Raw genomic sequence first — 26,492 nt, forward strand, 5'->3', positions numbered from 1 at the left:
CTAGAGAAATAAGGAGTGCAGCATTGAAACACTGAGATGGAACATAACAATTAACAAGGATTTCATGTGCAAAATAGGACAAAAACAGTCGATTTAGCTTTCGAGTGGAAACTTCATACATGTATAACGTCTTCACAGATATCTTTCATGGCTAATTTAGATCTGCAGTCTGACATAGGACCCATGGACACATTGAAGTGACCTTGCCAATCTTTTTAATTTAATGGAAGGTAGTGAGTGAAGAACTGATACGTTGACGACACAGGAAACATCATGTAACCTCGTTCACCATAAATACTACTTGGAATTAATAGGATTGCAATCGGGTCTCTAGCATGGAACACCCACGTTACAGCTTCATGTACAATACACGGTGCTGCTTTGGCGCTACTAGCTAGCTTCTTCTGTTGCCACCTTAACGCTTTGTCGGGATGAATATCTGGCTTAAACATTCAAGAGCTGATAAATGTTCACACAATGCTGATAAAAGTACGGATTTTCCAGCGTTAGTAGTCAGTCTTGACTGTCATGACCATCTCGCGCATGCGCGAAAGGAAGACATATTCACCAGTCGCTTTCTGATTTATTCGCTGAATTGCTGACACACCACTACTTTGAAAGCTGCTAATAAAATCAGTTAGCTATGTCTTTTAGAGCTGCCAATTTAGTGATTTTGTCACTATATCTAGCGATTTTTAACTCTTTTCCGGCGACAATTTCTTGTTTCTTTTCTATTGCTAAAATAGGGATTAAGCGACTTTTTCAGCACCCTAGCCGCTAGCGACAAAAATAATATTTTATCTATCGATAATAAGAAATCTAGCGACTTTTCCACTACTGTTTTTTGCGATTTCCCAGACCTTCAGTTGATAACGCTGATCTGTTTGATGAAGCAACAGATTCGGACACGTTGAACTTGCCAGCTAGACTATTTTAGTCGCTGTGAACTCAAAATAAGATGTTAGCGAAAAAAAATAAGCTGAGAAGTTCTTGCCAGCGAATTGTCCGGCGAATGAAAGCTTATTCAAAACTAATAAAAGCAGCCCGTGTAAATCGCGCTAGCCGTTCTGCTAAGAATGAGTCGGACGCTTATGTACCGATACGTTTACAGCTTGTATTACACCTTGAAATGCTTTGTCGTGTATGGAAGACCTAAATTTACTTCGTACCACGCACTATGAGAGTGAGGGGGAAAGTACGTCGCTGATGGAGACAATGTTAATTACACTCCCTTCGTGTTCACCGGGCGACCTCACCAGCTGCTGATAAATAATCGGCAGGTCGTTACAGTGACCAGATGCTTATCACTACTAATAAGCCCATCGCGACACCTCAGGGAACGACCGGCATTTGTTTGAGAGTTCGAGCAAGGCAACAGATTTTGTTTGTTGTTACAGCAACGCGCAATCGAAGTGCGATGAGATCAATATTGATACATGTAGCAAAACAGCATCCTAATACAATAATTAATCAGTGAAAAATGAGTAGAGCTCTGTGGAATAGCCTATAGCCTATGGAAAGAGAGGGAAAGGGAGAAACTTCCCTCTCTTACTATAAACGTTCTTTGGTCTACTGTGAGTTCTATTCAGTTCTCTACTTAAAAGTCGCATATGTATACACCACACATATACAGTGTCTTTCATAAGTAACTGGTCACTCGAAAATATGAATAATTTTGATGATTTTTGGCTTTGTTGTACATCTCTGTTAGTAAGAACCTTTCCCGGTGCCGTACACTCGATTTGGTTAAGGCTGGTTCACAATAAACCTGGAACGAAAACGACAACGAGAACGAGAACGGAAATAATCTTAAAATAAATGTATTTGAGTGTGAGCATTCACAATAGTTAATTGTGAATGCTTACATTTAAATACATTTATTTTAACAATATTTCCGTTCTCATTCTCGTTGTCGTTTCCGTTCTCGGTTTATTGTGAACCAGCCTTTACGCGTTTGCCCGTTCTCTATGGCACATTTCCCCTCACTTCACAGCTCTATTTGCATTTTTAGACCTCACTGCTAACTTTTCTACATTTCTACTTTAGTTTAGGCTTTAATTTTTTTCTTTCTATGCAGAGATTAATGAAACTATCGCTATGAAATTTAAAACTTAGGGTTAGTTTCAAACAACCACCAAATTACGATAAATTACAATTAACTTACACTAATTATGGCTCACAGTTCTCAACATGTCTGTCGAGCCGAAGAAAGCGCAAATACAAGCGACGGCCCATCTCCTCGTGCACTCTCGAGAGCATTTGAGGAGTAACTATTGTGCACAATCATTTCCATCAATTCTGGGATGGTGCGAGATTTATTTGCTAACATACGATCCTTAACGAATCCCCATAAAAAGAAATCCAGGGGAGTTAAGTCTGGAGATCTGACGTCCAAGCAATTGAACCTGCACGATCGATCCACCTATTAGGAAACAGTTCGCCAAGCAATGTTCGAACATCCTGTGATGCCGCTCATTTGTTATACCAATGCAAACAATCATGGAATAATGATGGCGCTTCCTGGTGGGCACATTTGTGACTAGAGTGGGCAAATGAGTAATAAATCGAGTGTAGGTACCAGAAAAGTTCTTGCTAGCAGAGATGTACAACACACCCAAAATCGTAAAAGATAGTAAAGTCATTCAATTACTGCAGGATTTATGTTGGATATGTCTTTCATGCACGCATCAATACTTGTAATGTGAAGCGGTGTTGTCACATTTTCTTGCAAAGACTATTCTTAACCACAATTATTTTATACCTACATAAATACTGTACATTGATTTCTACCACCACCACCATCCACAGTGAATCGATTTTAAGCTGAAAGATGGCTTTTAATTAAAATTGAAAATAAAATTATTAACCTTATTTGTCGTCACCAATCAATTGGATATATGACAATGTTGTTATATGGAGTTGATTTCGTCACGTCAATTAAAAATGCTACCGCGTCAATGGTGGACATATTATGTTACCGCTCCTTGTGATTAGAGAGGCATCTGAGAAGACCTAATCAATAAATGAACTCTTATCTTATCTCACTAAAGGAAAGCGTCGTATTTGACACCGGCTGGGTATTAAATGAACGCGGATATTAGTCTATACTTTATACATACTATATAATGTATATTTTATATATATATATATATATGTGTGTGTGTGTGTGTGTGTGTGTGTGTGTGTGTGTGTTTATGATGCCACATTTATGAATGTACAGGGACATAATTTTATTTTTAGTAACATTTTTAATATTAACTTGCCTATACCTCTGGATCAACGCCGTTAGCTACCCCCTTCCACGACTGGAGTTCGATGATACTGGCGTAATATAGAAACAAATCACTTTACTTGGTATAGGAGGGAAGGAAAGTAGTTCATCCATTTACGTAAACTAGGAAATATTGCGCTTTTGAGTTTGATTATTTTCATTAGGTTTTTGTTTAATCAAAATACAGTACAGTATTAACAATGAGTGTTTTTACTCACGAACTGAGCTATCCATGCGGACGTATTCATTATGAAGTGTACTGTATATTATACTGTCTACAGCACATTAGCGTACAATATAGAAAATGAAGTTAAATTGAAAAATAATCATAATATGGATATTTATATACATTTTTTAAAATGGTGACCGTTCATTTCGATACAGGCTTCAGTTCTAATGTGCATATTATCGCACTATAGATTATTGTACCTAATCCCAATTACCAGTTTCGTTCTTCGTACTAGTAACTCATGTTGAAATAATTCTGTACCTACTCTATAAAAGAGTACGTTACGTACTGTAAATTCAATCTTCACTTCTGCCCGATCCGAAAAGATAAAATTACTCAGACATACTATCTACTGTCCGTCCAAGTGGTAATGTCGTAGGGTCGTAGAAAGGGAGGAAATCACGTGACAGTTAATTACTTAACGACGCCCTTTTATTTAAGTTATTTTAAACAGCTGTATAATATTACGTAGACGTCCAAAAATTAATGTTCTCAGAAAAGAGCTAAGACAGCCCAGCCACTAGCTGGCGAATAAAAGCTGGTGGGGGAAACCGGGATACGACGTAGGCAAATGGACGACAGTACCTGTGAGAAAATGATTCAATATTGAAAGCCCTTTCGTCACTGAAAAACGCGAACATAATTTTGGAACGTACTGTTTACTATGACCATAAGGCTACTATGACTGTATATGCGGTCTTGGATCTGTGTGGAGGACGGTTGAACTTCATTAGTAGAAGGAGTGGGAGTGAAGTACATTCAAAAACTCAGGTACAATAAAAATTGAAGAAAAAATCAAATGATGTCCCTGTATAACTTACATATCTCTTTAATCTGTAACAAATATTCGTAAATTTACATTTTTTCTTGTTGCAAATTTTATTATAATAAATACAACAAAAGATGTTATGAAATGAAAGTGTTACGTGTTCTTTACACATAAACATACGTACATGTAAATCGCATTGCTAGACGCGAGAAGTAACATTTGTTTTTCTTACAATCCTAAATAAGTTATGTTTAATATCGCAGGAAAATATAGTATACCAATATGTACGTACATGCCACATAATTTAATATACGAAAAATGCTTTATAAACTTTCATGGTTACATGTAGGTAAGGATCGAACATTTTCGGAAAACTTAAATGTAAAAGTTAAACAAAATTACTCTACTTTGACAAGTTTAGTAAGTTCAAGTTACAGACGGACGTAATCGTTTTACGTAACTTCAAATAAAGGACATAAATACGTTTAATAAATTTATAAATTACTACACTTTATTCAGTGTAGTAAAGCATACGTGAAGTCTCGGTTCCCTAGAATGGAACAAACGGGGCCGACTGACCAATTTAACGAGAGGGTGAATGTTAATTGCGGACTTGAAACCTCCCTCCGCGGAGGGCGGATTCCAGAGAACCCTCTTTACGGGGATTGGTCCGGGCGTCCTCTGTACCCTGATTGGTGCTGTTTCAGATCGATGCACGTGCGCGGACGCCGCTCGTCGTTTGTCCACTGATTGGATCAACAGTTAACACACAATAGTGGCCGCGTGCAGTCGTCACCGAGGTCGCGGCACGTGCGTCGCGGATTGTTGTGAACTACACCTGTCTGCACGTGCCGCCGGGAAAACATCAGCACAAAGCAGAGATGCGAATTCCAGAGAACCTAGTTCTCTAAATCAATCACGCGAGTGTGTTTTATTCTAAACTTAAAACGATCGAGTGACAGTGAAAGATTTTCAGAACGGTACCGATAACAGAAAGTGCGTATGGTTCATTGTTGCAGCTGAAGATCTTTGTAGCTGGCAAAAATCGCAGTAAAGTCGAACTGTCCAATTGTATTAAAATATAAAAGATATGCATTTCCTAGTAACAATATTTAATTATTATACACGAAATAAATGCCCCATACAGTGAGGGATATTTATTAAAAAGACAAATTAAATCGCCGTTTTCTTGTATCTATATATTAAAAATATCTTAAATACAATTGAACTTGAAGAACTAATGCATATTTTGCAATACACATGAATATCACTGTATTACAAATCAATATATCCTCTAACAATAAATAAGATGTGATAAAGAAATAAAACAATGCATATTTTTTTCTGTCTTACGTTAACAACTTTCTCGAAAAAAAAGTACAAAATTAAAAAAAAAGTCTTTTTGGTAATGCCAAGTAAAATAAATTTCAAAAAGTCATGAAGAAGAGATAAGTGAGATATGAAAGTGACCGGTAGACATATTTGCGACTTATAAAATGAAATACATTTTTCCATTTGGAATAAAACAAGGATAAATTATATTTGTGTTGAATTTACAAGTGAAATAGAATAAATTAAAGTGTTGTGAAGAACAAAATAGTTATTTAGAAACGTTACATATTAATGATAAAATAACACAACAGTGCGTTTGAGTTTTAGTAAGCCCTTACAATTAAAATAAACATAATCTCGTCTCCTCAAGAAATAACGAAAAATAATCAGTAATTACTTCTCAAAAATTGTCCTCGTTGCCTTTAACGTGTAAGGAGTTGGAAGTATTAAATCTCGTGGCTTTTTTTTTCTATTAGTAGCGTTGTAGGAATATTGACGAAAGAAAGAAATGTGTGAAAGCTGCTAAAGTGTCGCCCATTGAGGCCGGCGCCATGTTCGGCATGGACAATCTGGAGCTGGAGGCGGTGAATCGCCAGTTTCTGCTGGAAGCGCAGGGCTATATCGGCGGCGGGGGCGGCAGTGGGGCGAGCAGCACCAACAGCAGCGCTGCTGAACTCTTCTTGTACGACGACTCCAGTAGTTCTGCTGGGTCAACCTATTCCTACGGCAGTGACCAGGAGAACAGCAACGCCACCTCGCGTAGTCGCCATCGTCTGCACCGGCGTCGCAGTAAATGTCCACAACAGCAGGTAACCGCCGAACACCTCGGTTGTGAGCTTATTGTTTCCTTTCCTGCTGAATAAATTCTTTCGTGAATTATTATTTCTGTATTCTTGATGAAAGTGTTTTTTCATTAACTTAAAATATTATAATCTAATAGGCCTAATGATTGTAAACAATGAAGTTTTAATACATAGCGCCTAATGTACCGCAGAATGGGAATCAAGCATCTTGTTGAGGAGTAGGGAGACATCTAGCCAGTTTCTCCTCTCCTCCATCAACATAGGCCTACATATTGAGCACTTGAATTTCAAAAGTAAATATTTTCTCGGTTGCATAAAAAAAGATCATGCTAAACTCAGTTACTTAATCAAACGAATAATTTGCCTTTTAAGGGATTAGGTACAGCTTACAGGAGTAAAATGTTTGGAAATATTCAAAATTCTTTTCCTTTATTACTGTATCTTGTACAATAATGAAAATTGGTGTGTGTAAAACACTGTCCTTCTGCTATATGAAATATATATATATATATATATATATATATATATATATATATATTTTTACGATTTAAAGAAAAATTATTAATTTTTCTTCCAAATTCAAAATGGTGGCAGTTCACTGTGCAGTGATGAAGAGTTTCCCTCATAACTGATAAACCTTCTAATTTTTTCATTTTCTCTCTCTTTTATTTTATTGCTGAAACTTATGTTTACAATATCATGCTCTTTCAACTACATTCCTCAATAAATATTTTTTTTTATTTTGTGTTAGATGAAAATACTGATATTTGACCATTTCGTAAAATGAATTTATTTTTTATGAGACACTCTATCACAGGTAGAGAAGTGATCTTGCATCATACTGTGGATATGACATGCATAAATATACACAAAGGATTTCATTACAAAATATTGGATAGTTTATGAGTTATATGGGAAACGCTTCATCACTGCACAGTGAACTGAATTTTGAAAAAAAAAATGTTAATAATACAGTAATGGAGGAAGAAAATGTTGAATTTTTTCAAAATTCTACTGCTGTAAGCTATACCTAACCTCATAAGATACATATTTCTGAAATTATGAAAAATAAATCAAAGAGAAAAGTTACAAAATTAAGAAAGTTCTGCGTTAAAAAAATGATTTGCTTATATGAGATAATATTTGGTATTTATTTACACTAAATTAATTATAAAAAGCATAAATCAGGAACACCCATATGAGCAAAGCACGTGTTCTGGTGTATTTCCATTATAAGACAGAAATAATGCACACAAATAATATTAAAATATATATACTATACAAAACAAAACAAAAAATAAGAACATGAAAAAAAGAGTTTCATACATAATATCAATTTAAGCATCATGAAAAGGAGATGTTTAATTTTTTATTGAAATTAAAAACAGTAAATGTTGAAAATTCAGGGTGGATTTTAATTAGGCCTAGTCTATATAATCTTGGACATAGACTAAACTTAGAGTTGTGAAAAATTATTGTTCTCCGAAGAGAAAGTAAGCAGTGCGTCTAATGCTGTAAATATAAGAAAATGGTATAAAATCTTTATCCGCACTGGTTTGATAATGAATACTTGTCCATCGTCATAACAGCAGACTAATGGCTTTCATTACTGCACTGAGTACGATATGCAAATGATTACCGCACTGAGTGCGATATGTAAATGATTACCGCACTGAATGCGTTAATGGCATTCATTCCGCATTCAGTGCGGTAATGGCATTCATTCCGCACTCAGTGCGGTAATCATTTACATATCGTGCTCATTCAACGACCGTATGATGAACGCATTAAACGCATTATTAAATAAACACGGATAAAATATTACATGCAACTAGTGGGATGAGCATAATTATCGCTCTCATGTCATTACAAAACTTGGCTTACACCTCGTTCTTGCAAAACACATTCAAGCGGTAATGATGCTCATATCCCACTAGTTGCATAAATAACTATTACGATTTTTGTGATAATACTTCAGTAATGTGTATTTGTGTAATTATTAAATTTTAAAGACTTTCAATTAAAAGAGTAGAAGTGTAATCAATAGCTTCTTAAGCATATTTTGACTATTTTTTTAAACAAATTTAGAGCATCTAAAAGAAATTTTGAAGTTCCATCCCACGCAATAATGCCATATTGGATGGTAGACTGAAAAAGAGCTAAATAAACTGTACGCAAGATAATGATTGGTAAAATGCGTCGAAGAATGACAAATTTATAAACTGTTTTACACAATCTGCTGCATAGATAAGAAATATGAGAATACCATTTCAGATGATGATCAATGCCTAAATATTTCATAACTGAAGCTTCTTTCAAATGAAGACATTTACAATTGAAAATTGCAGGACTACAATTATGTATTATTGAACTAAAATTATTATGATTATTCAAAGGTCGTTGACCAGTAGATGTCCTTGACGTTTCCTGTCTATTAGGTAATGACAGTAGCAGAATGATGAACCTCTTTCATACAGTCAGTTGCAAACCGTTTTGCTGAAATTCTTCTAAAGTAGGTCCATTTATTGATATAAACAATAGAGGTGATAGTGTCTGAATATAGGCTACATTCTGATCCTTAGCTTGGTCAATGTATTGCTCATTATACTGAACCGATAAGAGAGAAACGAAAGAAATTAGTACCGTTATTAAAAGAAGCCCGCTTTAAAGGCTTTAAAGCAAGCTTAGTGAATGATAAAATAAAGATAAATGGGAATATAGTCGACCTAGAATTCCTCAAAGATAAAAATATTGAGGATGTATTGAGCAGCTGCAAAAATAATAGAAATACGAAAATGGCGACAGATAGAAATAGATCATCCTCTCCACATAACGCAAACAAAAGAAGAAGTGGGTCACGAAGTAGAAAATCTAGAAGCGTAGAGAGAACCGAGCAGATAAGTAATGCTTCTGATAGGCTTCAGCAATCTGAAATAACAAATTGGAGAATGGATGGGCTTACAGGAGCAAAGGAGTTAATAAGCTACTTAGATAAAACTGAGAATGATGTTAACAGAAATCCCGACAGACGAAACAAGAGTGGAGAAGGAAAACCTAGTTTGGAAGAAGTTACAGGAGCTAGAGAGGATGCTGTTAGGGGAAGTGTACCACAGGCTACCAAGGAGGGTAGACCGAGGAGCTCGAGTGGATGTATAGCAAGAAGGAGCGGTTTTGGAGCAACTAATGAGGTCAGCGCAAGTGAAGATCTGGTGACACAGTCTGGTGGAAGTTCGTGGTGCTTGAGAGGAAGTGAAATGTCTACTGTAAGGAGAAGCGTTGCTGGATCAAACGATGAGGTCGATGCAGGTGACGAACATTTGCTCAGAGGTAAAATGACACATAGGAACTTTAATAAAAATAGATATGAACAATCTAATTCGAATAAGGATATAGTTAATGAAAGAATTTACTCGCTAAGAGATAGGCAGCAACAACGAATAAACTTTCCTGCTATTAGAAAAATTAATAATTAATTAAGTAAGAATGGTAGACATATTTAAAAAAAATAAGATTTATTAGTGTCGAAGTTTTAATAAATAAAATTGAAAATAATACTTTTATGAATTTATTAAGTAATAACGGTGTAAATTATTATAGATGATAAAAGTGATAAAAAGATTAAGACGTTATAAATTGGTAAATATTATTCTTTAATTTGACAGGATGGTACTAAGTTATAAATGTATTAGAAACATAATAGCAATGAATGTAAATGAGTGCATGCGATTGAATTGATTAAAGTGGAATTTATGTTATCATGTAATTAGTTTGACAAATAATGTGTTTAAACAAGTAAGCTGACAGCTGTAATAAGGTTACGTCGAGGATTTTGCTGACAAGCGTAAGCACGAGGTTAGACACTGCCCTACATATTCACATAGAATGTACTGATTCAGCTATTCTGTTTGTTCACATATTGTCTGCATCTGCTAACCTCTATGCGATATTTATTACATGAAATAGTTAAGTATTGTGTAAACGAGGAACTGAAATTTAAATATAAATATGACTGTGGTAAATGATAATTAGATGAATATAGCAGCAAGGACGATTTATATACACTTGTTTATTATAGAAAAAAAAAGAGAATTTCTATCTTAGCATATAAACAAGTTTTGAATGTGTAAAAAAATAAATGCGATAGGGTGAAAACTTGCACTAAAACCAGAAGTAAGTGTAAGTTAAACCACATAAGTTGAATAATTATATGATAGAAAATTTGTTATTAAATTGTGTAAATATTGTGTATTATCATTATTTGTGAATGTATCAGTTTTAAGACTAAGTTTATGTACTTTTGAACTATTAATAAATAATATCAATATCAATACTGAACCGTCTTTCACACTGTGCAGTAGACACTGGTACTACTTTAAATTCTGCTGAATAGCTCCCTCAACCGAATATGAGCAAATGCTGGGTAACTTTCGGTGCTGGACCCCGGACTCATTTCACCGGCATTATCACCTTCATATCATTCAGAGGCTAAATAACCTAGATGTTGATACAGCGTCGTAAAATCACCCAATAAAAAAATAAACGGAATTCCTTAATAGTTTCTGAGACAGTAGAATCTTCATGGTTTTTATCACAGATTTTTACTAAATTCTTAAGTGATTCAATTCTATCATCACCAAACAGAACAAGTTCACTGTAGTTCATAGGCCATAGTCTTTGGCTTAAAACTTCACAGTCTTTCAAAAAGTGATTAGAGCTTAAGAATCTTGAACTCAGATATCAATTAGGCCTTCTAAGAACTGTCGTCTAAAGCTGTTGAAAGTTTCTTTGCTTTTATTGGATAGTTCTTTTAAATCTTGACCTTGATATTTCCCTGTTGTCGAGTGCTTTTATTGGATAGTTCTTTTAAATCCTGACCTTGATATTTCCCTGTTGTTGAGTGCTTTTATTGGATAGTTCTTTTAAATCTTGACCTTGATATTTCCCTGTTGTTGAGTTAATACATACACTTATCGCAGTTGAAAGAGAAATTGCATCTGAATTCTGTGATTGAAAATATAGTGAGAGTTGTTTTAATATTTATATGGTGTCTCTGAACAATGCCAACTGTGCAACAAAGGTCCATGATGTTAACTTTTCTACCAATCCTTGATATTTTGCTTTATTTCTTACGTTTGAAGAGACAGATTTAGTTTTGAAATAATGGACTAGTGATGAGTAACTTGTCATTACAGCTTTTACAGCACTGCAAGATGATGCTACCCATCGAATGTCAAACATTTTCCCTATTTTTATTTCCAAAGTAGTAGCAGTTTCTTCTATCTTCCTTTTTTTTTTTCGGATCGACTGAGAAAATTCCATACAAAGAGTCTATAAACTGGTTTGAAACATTCACAGGCCCTGGCAATAACCAATCTTAAATATAATCTGTAGGTTAGGACACAGGAGAGGAAAAATCATTTTTCCTGGCAGGGAAAAATATTGCTATCATCAGCCAGGGAAACAATTTTACAAGCAGAGGAATTCCCCCTTCTCCCCCTTGTTAGTTCGCATTTTGATGTACTGGTAATTATAATCTTGTTTGAAAAGTAAGGGGTAATTGTAATTGAAGAGGTTAATTCCAAACTTACTTAAGTCAAAATGACAAATTATGAGAATAATGACGAAAACTGATAAAACAAATTTGACATTCTAATGCCTGCATATATTCTTCAAACGGATCTAAGTCAAGACTCAGGAGAGACTGTTTAATAAATTTAAACAGTTATATATATGTTTGAAAAGGATAAATTGAGTGGTTCAGTGCCAGAGTTGCCCAAACCACAAATTTTTAAGCCTCTGTTTTATGCATAGATTTTTTTTTATTTTATTGGGTTATTTTACGGCGCTGTATTAACATCAAGGTTATATAGCGTCTGAATGAAATGAAGGTGATAATGCCGGTGAAATACGTCCGGGGTCCAACACCGAAAGTTACCCAGCATTTGCTCCTATTGGGTTGAGGGAAAAGCCCAGAAAAAACCTCAACCAGGTAACTTGCTCCGACCGGGATTCGAACCCGGGCCACCTGGTTTCGCAGTCAGACGCGCTGACCGTTACTCCACAGGTGTGGACCTTCTGCATAGAATGACTGTAAATTATAATTTATATGTGTGCCAAAGTACTTGTACTAGATAGGCCTAGACATTAGATTATAGTAAATGAGAAATAATATCCAATTGAGAGCATATAATTAAAAAAAACGATGTCTAAGTTTAGCCTCCAATAACGTTTCTCAGTGTAAATGTGGTATAGGCAACTCTGGCACTGAGCCATTAATTAAATCGTGAATAAAACAAGTAAAAATCTTTAAAAGAAAATGACTTAGGGTACTTTGGAATCCATCTGTTCAATTGCTCATAGACAGAGCGTATCGCAAAAAGTGGGCAAAACTTCAGATATGGATTCCTCATATGTATAAAGTAGTGATGGGCGAAGTTGTTCTTTTCCCGGAACAATTCCGACAGTTCCTGTTCCGGAAAAATACTATGTTCCAAACAGCAGTTCCGAAATCAGTTACAAGTAGAGATGAGTCGGAATCGTTCATTGATGCTAGCTATCTCTTTGACTTTCGCTCCATTTCAGGAGTCGTTCAAAAGAGAGGTACAGAAACCTTCCTCTTCCCCAAGCAGCTCGCACATACTTTGGAGCACTTATCACTCGGACTCCTCTTAAAATACGTTATCAGCACACATGCTTCTCAATAGATAATAGATGGCATTCCAATGCACATTCAAATCGGTTTGGAAACTTGCTGTGTATGCGGACAGAAGCTTCATGTTTATTAGATAAACAGCTGTTGAATACAAGGTCAGAATGCAACACTGGTCTATAAAGTCATGAAGATACAGTAACCAACTAAAAATTTGAATGTCATTTAAAACGTGTAATACATAATTTTTGTTCTCCGTGTTAAGTAGTAAAAAAAAATAAAATCATTACTTCTTATTTTTACTTTTCTTAATGCTTAGTTATAATAATAACAATTACATTATACTTTCACACATAATAAAAATAGCCTATATAACTACTATAACTTATATTTATATATCAGCAGTAGTGAAACCTGAAACCCCCACACTTAGTAAAATGTTAGAAACGCATCTGTACCAAAGTGTAATAATTTAAACTTCGCATCGCACCTCGCTCTGTGGCATTACCTATGAACACACTACAAGGATTTCAATTTCCATGCTTCCTCATCCATTGACGTGACAGTTCCAAGCTCAAACTTGTTCCAAGTACAACATAAATAACGAGAACCGTGTAGCCGGACCAGTCATTGGTTCACCGGAACGGGTTCCGACTGATCTCTGTTGTCTCGGAGTCGAAACATGACTTGCGCAACGCAACGCAACGCTGGACAAGTGAGCAGCACGGAGTCGGAATAGTGTTATTTCGGAACAGTAGGTTCCGACCTACTGTTCATTTTTGCAACAGTTCCAAGAACGGAACAGTTTCAAAATAACTGTTGTGTTATTTTTTGCCCATCTCTAGTATAGAGGAAAAAAATGGTTGTATCAACATGCGTCCAGAAATACTAAACTTGGTTTCTGAGTACGGCTTGCAAGTATGACCATAGTGCATTCCACTCCGTTTATTTTCTGGAATTATGATACTTTCTGTTTACATTTCCTTGGATAATCATCAAAATGTCCACTTCTGTCTGAATACAGATCGTAGCTCATCGTCTCATCGCGATCCGAACATGCTTGGCCTCCACGCTCACCAGATCTCAATCTATTGGACTTCATTCTGTGGGGTCACTTAAAATCCTCGGTGTTTTCGACTCCTTTGGATAATGATGGAACTCTCCGTCATCGGATTTTGCAAGATTGTCAGACAAGAATTATGCCAGTAATTTTGGAGCATGTTCGGATCCCGATGAGACGACGAGCTGAGGCCTGTATTTAGGCGGGATGTGCATATTTTGAATGGCTCATCTTAGGATATGTAAACAGAAAGCATAATAATTCCAACAAACAAACGTACTGGAGTGCACTATGATCCTACTTGCAAGCTCTGCTCAGAAACCACGTATCTCCGGACCAATGTTGATATAACCATTTTATTTCTATATATTATGAGGAAATCATACTGAAGTTTGCCTACTTTTTCGATACAGACTGTAGCCCTATTTGTTATTTTACATAGACTTACAATTTTTTTAATTTCTGGCAACAATTTATTAACATGGAATACTTAATTTTTTATGCAACATCAATTGCCATGATTGATCGTAAATGTTATAAATATGTCGTAAACAGCGGCTCTGAACTCGTAGTTAAGGAATGTTATATTTTGTGATGGATTCCTTCAATTTTCGTAGGTGTGTTAAGAAAATACTTTTTCCTTGACACAACAACAATCCGTATAATCCACAGGTTTAATAGGCCTATCTGGTGATCTTGCAGACCAAGCTACAGAAAGATGCCTATTAACAACATGGTCATTAAAAATGTTGAGTAAAAACTATTTTACCCCTACTTGGGAAGGCGCACAATCCTGCACGAATATCATTTTTTTTATTGTTTTGATCTCGTTAAGCTGGTAGCATATAATCATGAAGCATATTCAAATAACGTTGTCCATAAGCTGCAATAATTTTTGTTATCCCACCTTTAATCTTTTTAAGTAGGTCTATGGTCCAGTTACGGAACGACTGAAGCCACATCAAACTGTAACTTACAAGTTGTTAAGACCTTGTTGGATGATGGTGTGGATTAATGAAAGACAAAATACTACAGTTACAAGTGTTCACACCACAATTCGGATTGAAAGGCACTTCATCACATTATCGAGCCATATTGGATCCACCTGAAAGTGAACTATTGTTCATGCAGTAAAAATCATTTCGTTCAACTTTATCAGTTGTTTTCAGTTCTAAAAAAATACCCATTTTTTAGTATTCGCCATACTGTTGTTCTGGAGACAATTAATAAAAAAATTCAAAGCATTTGACTGTATAAATAATAAAATGCTGCTATAAAAATTAGATTATTATGCAATTAAAGGCGTTGCACACCAATGATTTCACATATCTCAAAGATAGGAAACAAAGTCGAAATCAATATCACAATGAACTCTGCCTTGACATGAGGAATTATTAATACAAGGATCAATTTTAGCTTTTTCTAGTGTTCATAAATGATCTTGTCCCTCCAATAAAAAAAAATGTACATCACCAATATTATTTGCATAAGTTAGTAACTGCAGCCAATAACTCCAACACATTTCAATCTTCAACAGAGGCAATTCTCCTCAAAATATGTGATTGGTTCTCAGCTAATAAATTAGTATTAAATTGTAACAAAACTAACATAATCCAATTTAAATCCTGTCCAAATTCAACCTTGCAAATTTCAAACCCAATAATTAACAACAGAATATAATAATAGAAACAACAAAAACAACAACCAAATTTCTTGGCTTAAAAATCGATAATGTGTTAAATTGTAAAAATCATATTAAAGAAATTACTAGCAAATTAAATTCAGCATATTTTCCTATTAGATTAATGCAAGAGGAAGTAAATATCAATAACTTAAAACAATATACTTTGCATACTTCCATTCGGTAATGAGGTTTGGAATAATATTCTGGGGAAATTATATTGATAGTAACAGTATATTCCTACTACAAAAAAGAATAATTAGAATATTAGTAGGTGCCAAGTCTAGGGAATGGTGTAGGAGCGTTTTCAAAAAACTACAAAGAATGCCCATGGCACCTCTGATTGAGGTTCCAGCTGATATGTATATATAGCCTATCAGACAATACATCTCACTTGACGATATATGTCAGAGGAAGAACAATAATTGTATGTATACATCTAAAGTCTGACTAATGTAATATGTAACTAGTCGGCGATGTATGCAATGAAGGAGAAAAGGAACTAGCCACCCTACCCCATTATCTACTGGCCTAGTTGCCCCATAAGTGGTGCCTTCTTGGTATCACATGTGGGGTTCAGACCTGTCTTCGAACAGTTGACTAAATAACAATGCCCATAGCTTGTTAGTATATTTTTTTATTAATAAACTTTCTCGTGCATAATCGTGAAAACATTGTAACTAATTCAGCAGTTCATAGTATAAATTCAATCCCTGGCGCTACAGCCCGTGAAGGTCCTAGACCGACCAGCCGGCTGCTGGCCTCACGCCCACATGCCGAAGCAGAGGTGGACGATCATCCAACCAGAATGGAGGTATCGTGTGGTTAGCACGATGAGCCCCCCAACCATTATAGCTAGCATTCGCAACTGGATTTCGCTACCTATCGTAACTCCCCAAGTGCATCACGATGCTGGGTGGGCACCGGTCCCATACACTTGCCGAAATTTCATGAGAAAATTTCTTCCCCCATGAGGAATCGAACCAGCGCGCATTCCGTAACGCGAGTCCTAGGCAGGACGCCACGGCGCGGGACCATAGTATAAATACTCGTCAAAAATGACTTTCATACACCATAAGCAAGTCTATCGTGCTATCAAAAAGGAGTGCGTTATATGGCAGTACAAATGTTTAATAGCTTCCCTATGGATATAAAAAATCTTACTCTAAATATAAGATTATTAGAAGTAAAGAAGTACCTAATTTATCACGCCTTCTATTCTGTAGGTGAATTTATGGCATTCAACAACTCTTCATGAATATTTTTGTCTTGCATTAAGTATCGACACTAACCCCTTGTGTTGTACTAGTATATCGTAAAACTCTTCTGTGTATATTTCAACTAGAGTGTGACTATAATTATTAAGAATTTATAGTACTATTAAATTTTTTCCACATGTTCCATATATATATATATATATATATATATATATATATATATATATATATATACAAAACTATTTATCTACAAGCGCCTTGCTACTTTAGTAACACCACATACTCCACAGTAGTTCACATAAGCAACTTCTGTGTTTCTTGTGAACTTCACCGACTATTAGGCCTAGTTACTTATACTCGTATCTGTTACTACTGAACGGCTTCAGGATTTCTTTGAATTTGTAGGAGAACGAGTTCTTAAAATTTTGATACATGCTGCTGGAGAAAATTCAAACAGCATGGGTCAACTCTTACGGGTATGAAACCATCATAAAAAGCTGCTGAACAATTGATTCCACATTAACGTTGAATAAGTCCGATAAAGTTTGAATAATTGAAATAATTTTCTTTTCACAAATACAAATTAATAAAACGACATTTACTTCAATTAAACCGCTGAAATTGTCGAACTTAAGACAGAGTGATTCCAAAGTCCAGCGATATAGACGAACTTTGTTATTATTGCAGCTAGCGAAAATGAAAAAGGGGGGGGGGGAGGAAGTTGTCAGAAATGTATAATAGTCTTAAATATTACCTTACCAAAATCACCGCAGTGTACTCGGTAATTTACTAAATAATGACGATAATTAGCAGTGTTGCCAATACAAGTTCAAACAAAACCGCCAGGTAAGAATGAATTTCCAGTGAATTCTTATTCTATCAATGTAAAGAAATGTTCCTTTGCACTGTGATAAGTTAAATAATCGCTAATCTCTACATGTCGACTATTTTTACCCGTTAAATATTACGTATCTAACATCCACTAGAATTAGCGGAAAAGCCACTAATTTGGCAGCATTAGGATTGACAAGTGTGTCGTACCAGTGTGCAGTCTACGTTCATTCTACGTTGAAAATTCAAGCACATTAGATTGAAAACTACCTATTTCCAACAACTTTCCCCTGTTTCTATGTTTTGCTATCTGCACTAATAGCGGAGTTTGTCTATGTCGCCGGACTTTTGAATCATCCTTTATAATAGGCCTATTATTGCATGCACAAAGACAAACTCGTTTCTATGCCAAGACACTATGGGTCCTATTCATAGACATTTCGCAGCACGCGCTACGAGCGTACTAAGCTAGCCCCGGCTATCCACTGGTTACTAGTACAGAATTCAAATCATATCCTATCGCTAACACTGGTTTATGAATACGAAAAACGCTGATAATCCACCGAAAGCCCGCGCTAAAAATGTCTATGAATACGGCCCTATGACACTAAGACAGTGTCAGAAATTTTTAAAGAATATATACAAAATAACAAAGATATGAGCATTTGAAACTGTATCTAACTTTTGAAAAAAACTTAACTAAAATATCTGTAGTGCTCTGGAAAAGTGGCACAAGTCAAAAATGTTAATTTTACAAGAGAAGGAAAAAAACTGTCTTCACACTGGTTTATGTCGTTTTGATTTTCTTCTGTATGAATTACTGTAATGGGAGAAATACTTATGTCTCTCTTCCCAAGCGAGCAGATGTTCCGTCAGTTGTCAATAAATTAATAAAAAATGTTTGTGAAAACTGACTTATGCCACTTTTCCCAAGCATTGCAGATATTTCATGGGGTGCCAGTGCTATTACGTAAATAACAGGATTAGTACATCATAAGAAAAAGGCTGGGTCACTTGTTAATCAGAAACTGCCTACTGAAGGAAGCACTAGAAAGAATGGTGAACGGAAGAAAAGTTCGGCGCAGAAGAAGCTATCAAATAATATAATATATGGAACGAATACGGATAAGAGAAAGGCAGAAAATAGGAAAGATTGGAGAATGCTGGGTCTGCAGTGAAAGGTCTGCTCTTGGGAAGAAAATTATGAATGAATGAATGAATGAATGAATGAATGAATGAATGAATGAATGAATGAATGAATGAATGAATGGATGAATATAGAATGGTTTGAAAATGCATAAGCCGTAAACTGATACATATCCTCCTCCTTTTTATTGAATCCATAATGGCGAAAATATTCCATTCCTAGCACAATTTATGAGATTACCAGAAAAGTCTGCTATGAGGTAGATCTTCTTAAAATAATTCGTTCTCTTATCTTATTCCTATTTCAACATAACCACGTTGCCGCTATATTATCTCATTCATTAACTTAGCCTACATTATAACTGAACTCGTATTTCAAAACTTTATGCAATTTTACTGCAGGCCTACGTTGTCTTAATTCAGGACGTACAGGTTTACGCTAATTGAGGCTTTGTTACTGAAGAAACATTCGCATGTTTAGAAAATATGAGCTAAGAGCACCCATTTAAATTTATTTTATGGAAAGAACAAAGGAATATCTTTCTGCGCTGAAACTAACCGCTTACTGTAGCCCTATGTATAAACATCTCTGGAGGAAGAGGTGAGCAGAATAAAATAAAACTTGGTTTTTTGCTCGGAAATACAACAGGTGTTTTTCAAGCAGGTCCCTAACGGTCACCAGAAGTAATTGACAAATCCAGTACCTGCGGTTGTTTACAACTTGGCGTTGTACAAATACGCTATACATCTGACATGTTATCTCCATCAGCAGACTTCAAATTTATAGGCATTGTGGGCTAAGAATACCATTTAGTATATTAGAGTGGATGTGGTGTCCGCTGGGAGGGGTATCTAGGCCTGATTCACAAGCCTATGAATTCTGTCTGTAGGTAAATCAGTCACAAGACTGCAAGATGACATTTGTAAATCGAGCGCTGACGTATAAATTAGGATTCAGACTTCAAATTGAAAACTTTAAACAAAAATTAGACCATAAAATGTCTGCATGAATTATCTTTTTTTAATTACCATAATTCTCGGTTTTATTCTCAGAGTTACTGTTTGCTTTTCTTCTCACAAATAATTTAAAAGACTGAGAAAATGTGAGGAGAGTATTTTTAAGGGATTGTCCTCTTTAAACACGCCGCTACTCAACTGCAAAGGCCATTAAGATGGCACCTTTATACTTTCTAACGGATGTTCGTAACAGGTTCTTGCTTTACGATTTGTCCGGATCTTCGATTTCGGAATACACAGTAGTTCTGGTTACTTGACAAGTAATTTATAGGCCTACTACTTAGAAAGAATTTCATACTTTTAATAATTTTATCTACTTAAAAAAATATTTTTCAAAATATCAAAAGAAGGCAAGCAATTAGGCCTATAATAAGAAAATAGACTATCTATTTACGAAGAGAAAATGAATGAATTCTCAGCACAACACGAAAAATTAATAAAAACTTAATGACAGCTTTTTATTTTTCAACATACTTCCTCCTTAATTCAGTACAATTATTGGTACGATTCAGAAGTGTTTCTATCTCCTCTATTGAAATTTAGAACTTTTGGACTAAACTCAGCCATTTACTGATGACATAATACCTTATCACTAGGGACTGTATTCTGTCCCAGGGCGTGCGGAGATAAGGATTAGTTGTTCAGTGATAGTATCAAAATTGCAGCTGAGCAGAGCATAGGTTATTATGAAACTAAGAAAAAGAAACCGTGGTTTGTTGAACATTGTTGCATGGTAGTAGAAAGAAGGAAACAGGTAAAATTGAAATTTTTACAGGATTCAGTTGTGACGAATAGAGATAATTATTTCAATGAAAGACGGGAAGCAAGTCGTTCAATTAGGAATAAAAAGAGAGGTTACTTGAAGGAAAAAAACTGAATGAGGTAGAAACAAATAGTAAGAATAAAAACATTAGAGATTTATATAAAGGCATAAAGAAATTTAAGAACGGTTATCACGCAAGTGTACATGTGATCAAGGATGAGAATGGAGACTTGTTTTTGGACACTCATTCAATCCTGAACAGATGGAAAAACTATTTTGGGCAACTATTAAATGTACATAGGCCAAATAGTAATGGTCGCGACGAAATTCAAATACAAACTGCTGAGCCATTTCTACCCGAACGGAAGCGCATTATCTAGCGAAATTAAAAGCTTGTACTTGCTATTTGGGAAAAGAAAATTGTACCAGAACAATGGAAGCAGTCCCTAATTGTACCCATTTTTAAGAAGAGGGAAAAGACTGACGGTAGTAACTTTCGAGGGATATCACTTTTATTGACGTCGTACAAAATTTTGTCCAATAGTGTTCGAGAAGATTAACTCCATAAGTAGACGAAATTATTGGGGAACGTCAGTGCGGTTTTAGGTGTAATAGATCGACTATTGTTCAGATTTTTGTATTGGAAAAAAATGGGAGTATAAGGGTACAATACATCAGTTATTCATACATTTCAAAAATGAATATGACTCGGTTAAGAGAGAAGTTTTATATAATATTCTTATTGAATCTGGTATTTTCAAGACAGTAGTTCGATTATTTAAAATGTGTCTCAGTGAAACGTACAGCAGAGTCCGTATAGGCCAGTTTCTATCTGATGCTTCTCCAACTCACTGCGGGCTAAAGCAAGGAGATGCACTATCACCTTTACTTTTTAACTTTGCTCTAGAATAGCCTATACCATTAGGAAAGTCCAGGATAACAGACAGGGTTTGGAATTGAACGGGTTACATCAGCTGCTTGTCTTTGCAGATGACGTGAATATGTTAGGAGAACTATTAGGGAAAATATGGGCATTTTACTTGAAGCAAATAGGCCTAAAGAGATAGGTTTGGAAGTAAATCCCGAAAATACAAAGTATATGATGTCTTGTGACCAGAATATTGTAAGAAATGGAAATATAAAAATTTGAAATTTATCGTTTGAAACGGTGGAAAAGTTCAAATATCTTGGAGAAACAGTAACAAATATAAATTACACTCGTGAGGAAATTAAACGCAGAATAAATATCGGAAATGTCTGTTATTCGGTTGAGAAGATTTTGTCATCCAGTCTGCTCTCATAAAACCTGAAAGTGTGATTTATAAAGCAGTTATAATACCGGTTGTTCTGTGTGGTTGTGAAACTTGGGCTCTCACTTTGAGAGAGGAACAGAGACTAAAAGTGTTCGAGAATAAGGTGCTTAGGAAAATATTTGGGACTATGAGGGATGAAGTTACAGGAGAATGGAGAAAGTTCTACAGAACTGCACGTATTGTATTCTTCACCTGACGTAATTAGGAATATTAAATCCAAACGTTTGAGAAGAGAAGGGCATGTAGCACGTATGAGCAAAAAAAAAAAATAATTAAATAATCTTTAGGTATGAGCAAGCTCATAAATGCATATAGAACGTTAGTTGGGAGGCCGGAGGAAAAAAAACCTTTGGGAGGCCGAGACGTAGAGTAGATGGGAGATAATATAAAAATGGATTTCAAGGAGGTGAAATATGATGAGAAAGACTGGAATAATCTTGCACCGGATGGACCGATGGCGGGCTTATGTGAGGGTGGCAATCAAACTCCGGGTTCCTTAAAAGCTATTTGTAAGTAAGTTAGTAAAATAACCACATCATGTTTCAGGAAATGAACTGTGAAACTATTATTATCCCAAAAGACTTAAGCCAGAGTTTACCAGTTCATTTCTGCTCTCAAACATTTTTGAAATAGTGGAAGTGGGATGTTTTCACTGTTTTTATTGAATTTTATTTTAGGTTTATAATTAATGAACCCATGTTTTGTTCAAAGTACCATACCTCTCCAAATACTTTTTTAACATCTCTATGGAGAATAGCGAAGTAATACTCTACACTTTCCCGCTTCTGATCAGCATTCAATTCTTTAGGGGCACACCTGAGACAGAATATTAAAGTTACAGACTTGAAATTTTCTATCCAGAACAGAAATATTTTAAGTAAAATGATCTACAGCCGCCTGTGGTAACGATGTGAGACCCCTTGCCTTTCTGACATTGAAATTGCATTTTGTGCACTACGCAAAATACTAAATTCGATGAATTTATTTTACGCAGTAAACAATTTAATTCATGTACAAGTATAAAGATTTATTTAATCTAACGATATTGCATTGTTTATAATAAAACTATAAACTTAGGGATAAGCACCAATATACAATAAATGTATTTCTTCCTCGAACAGCGGATTGCCTCGTTGACTTAGGATCATGACTAATGTGATTATAGTTACATAGAGGAGGCAAGACCTGTTCTGTGTCCTTATCATGTGCCGTGGCTATATCAGCAATGGGTATGGAGGGGGAAGATAGGTTTTAGTCTAAGATGAACTTCCGTATCGGTAGATTCGTATAATATTAACCATCATGAAAAAACTCCCTTTCTGATAGCTCATTTTTTCCACTCTAGTACAGGCAGCTCACAGCCAGGTCTCGCCTCCTTATCCAGGCCTAATAATATCACTGCCACCAGGTAGTTTGTAGTATATCGCCGCAGTCGTTCCAGGCGTGATCCGCTCGTGTCATCCTTGCTAGGCGGAAACCAAATCCACGAATCTAGCTTCGGAGCAACGTTAATGCTGCACACCTTACTCACTGTGGGCATCTATCTGGCATGCAGTTGATTCCAACATGATATGTATAATTAAACAGACAAGACACTTTCTCATTATAGGTTTTACGCGTTTAACAACACTTATTCAGTTCGTTTACCATGTTGCAAATATTAATATTACGGTTCCTATTTCATTTTCTTGAATTGATATTCATAAGACACACAGATCTGAAAAATTTTAAATAGGCCTACCTATATTATACTATGTATTTGAAATTCATTTTATTTCATAATTTTATAGGTATATGTTTAAGCATTATGACATTCTTATCAGAAATATATGCATGAATTTAGAGTTTTTCCCAATCTATTCACGTTACTCTCTTCCCCCAACAATCTTGACAGATACAGCTATTCTCAAACCTGAAAATTTCTTAATTTTGTTATTATAATCTTTTTGGAAAATCTTCGTCTATCCCCATTACTCGTATTTCTTACGAAACCGTCAAACTTTACACAGCATCTTCAATAATTAGAGTACAACGCTATAGAAATAAAATTGTGATTCAGGATATAAATACGAACATAAACATTTAACGAAAATTTATTTTTTCAGAATTCTACCTACTATCGGTACCTTATAAAATAGCATTTAACTGAGTCCATAAGGTCTACATTTTCTTTTCGGAGTCCAGATTAACGGGTCGGCTATTTCAGAAAACACAGATATCTGGATTATCAGAGAGAAAGAATTATAAGGTCCCATCTAGCCCGAGTAATTTTTAATTTCTTTCTAACCTGACTTTCGATTTTAGAAAAGGAAAACCGAGAGTGATAAGCTAATAAATTGAACGAAGAAGTATACTGGAAATAATACGGACTGAAATGTACGTTTTAGAAGGCTACTTTCTCATTGTCACACATTTCCATATTATTATGTTTTCAGTTAACAATTATTTTATTGTTTCTTAGCATTAAGCAATGTTGTTGTGTAGATTAGCTAATTGAGAATCTATCTTAGCGATAAAATATGTATGTTTATGCCATTAAACCCAAATTTTACCGAATAGGCTACTGAAAGTGAAGCAAATACAAAATGGGAATGTGCTCATGATTAGTTGTTAGTTGTAAGGATTTTATTTGAACATTTTCCGTTGAAAGAAATAGTGCCAAAATAATATAAACAGTAATAATGTTATCCGTGGACCCGAAATTGTTGGAATCTGTACCCTGTATTGTAAGGACGGCCTGTCGGCATGACAGTGGACGGTTTTCTCGAAGGTGCAGCAGCGGCAGGCCGCAAATCTGCGAGAGAGGAAACGGATGCAGAGTATCAACGACGCCTTCGAGGGACTGAGGGCGCATATTCCCACGCTGCCCTACGAGAAGCGTCTGTCCAAGGTGGATACGCTGAAGCTGGCCATCGGCTACATCAACTTCCTCAGCGACCTGGTCACCAGCGATCGCAACGCCTCGCAGGGCACTGGGGGAACGACGGGAGCACACGGCACCCATCAGCCGCCTCGCGAGGAACCCAAGAAGATAATCCTTAGAGGTGAGTCCCACAACTAGAAGCTCAATTACCTTTCCTGTAGATTTACTCGTTTAAACTTCAGGGACCGTGTAGGACAGGGATGGGCACGTTACGTGATTCTGAAAAATGAGCGCTGTTTACTTTAAAGAGCAATACTTCCGAGCGCTGTGACGCATGCATACTGTACGTCACCCACTGTCAGTGAAGTGGTTGACTCTGCAGTAGTATGGCGAACTTTGAAGATGCACCCGCCTGAGAAGCTGTATGTCAGACGAAAACCTAAATTATACTGCATTATGAGATTGAACATGGCTAATTCATTCCAAACATTGAACGGCTTCTGCAAGTGAAACGATCTCATAAGTCTCGCAAAACAACCACATAGTTATTTTGGTTATTGAGTTTCAAATAGTTTTGTTTCAATAGAAAATATTTATTGATTTCAGATTGACAGAAGTACGATTTTATTACAATAGTTTATTCATGCAAAATAAAAGTGCGAGAGAGAGTTTATTATTAATTTCTTTCTTGTGTTTCTGATTGTAATCCTTTATTAAACATGTTTATATTATTAATACCATTATGTAATTGTTAAAGCACTGTGCATATAGATTGTGTAAATAAGCCTAATGATTTGTGTGAGTGCATAAAGCGAAGTTTGTTTCATTAAATTAATAAGAATGTTATAAAGTCTGTACTGTACAATGGATTGATGTAATATCCTTATAAACTATTATGCACTGACAGACTGAATGAATAGAACAACCGTGGCTCTTGTTATATTAATTCAAGAAAGGTAGCTGTAATGTGAGTCCGCCACTGCGTGAACGTTCTGCTCCGGCTTGGAAATTGAAGTGCTTTGTGGAGCGAGAGCAGCTGTGGCCGGCTAAACGGAGGCGTTCTCATGCCCGGCGCTGGTGTAGCGACTAAGCTATGTGCAAAAATTATGAATGAAACTAAGAAGATTTTGAAATACAAAGAACTGTATGGTGACTGAAATATTACGCATGCGAAATATTAAAACAAAATTAACACTAATAATACTGATTTAACTGGAAATATAAGATATTTCCTTTAAAATTATCTTAATATTTTCCCCGACAAACAATGAATCTCAGTATTGTGTGTGTACAGCTGTCAAAAGAAAAAGTGGCTGCACTCCTGAAACAAAGTTCCCTTCGGGTATCTTCGCTACAATTCGGAGACAGGCGATGTTACATGTTGTTGGACGACGTTGCCTGATATCTACAGTTGTAATTGACGTATTCTGTGTGTTATCGATAGCACAATGGTAGCGTTCAGGCCTCTTATTCATGAGGTCCTGCGTTCGACTACAACCACGTGCTTTTTATGTTATTTTTTGTTCTGTTTTTGAGAGAGACAAACTA

At 35.7% G+C, this 26,492-nt stretch overlaps 2 protein-coding genes across 3 annotated transcripts in view; one reads left to right on the plus strand and one right to left on the minus strand.

The window, feature by feature from the left end:
- Nucleotides 1-4,305: 4,305 nt before the first annotated feature.
- The window catches only part of LOC138711941 (SLIT and NTRK-like protein 4), a 137,444-nt gene continuing 115,257 nt past the window's right edge, over nt 4,306-26,492 (minus strand). Inside the window, exon 3 of the transcript XR_011335541.1 lies at nt 4,306-6,453. The gene's annotated coding sequence lies outside the window, so the exon portion shown is untranslated. The remainder of the gene's footprint in view (nt 6,454-26,492) is intronic.
- Nucleotides 6,153-26,492, plus strand: part of Fer1 (48 related 1) — a 52,558-nt gene continuing 32,218 nt past the window's right edge. The window contains exons 1-2 of one of the 2 annotated variants that reach the window (XM_069843245.1): nt 6,153-6,410; nt 24,852-25,125. In XM_069843245.1, coding sequence (XP_069699346.1) covers nt 6,153-6,410; nt 24,852-25,125 — 532 coding nt within the window. The remainder of the gene's footprint in view (nt 6,411-24,851; nt 25,126-26,492) is intronic. The other variant, XM_069843246.1, reaches the window with a different exon arrangement.

The sequence above is a fragment of the Periplaneta americana genome, chromosome 13, assembly GCF_040183065.1.
Source record: "Periplaneta americana isolate PAMFEO1 chromosome 13, P.americana_PAMFEO1_priV1, whole genome shotgun sequence".
In the NCBI taxonomy this organism is placed as follows: Eukaryota; Metazoa; Arthropoda; class Insecta; order Blattodea; family Blattidae; genus Periplaneta; species Periplaneta americana.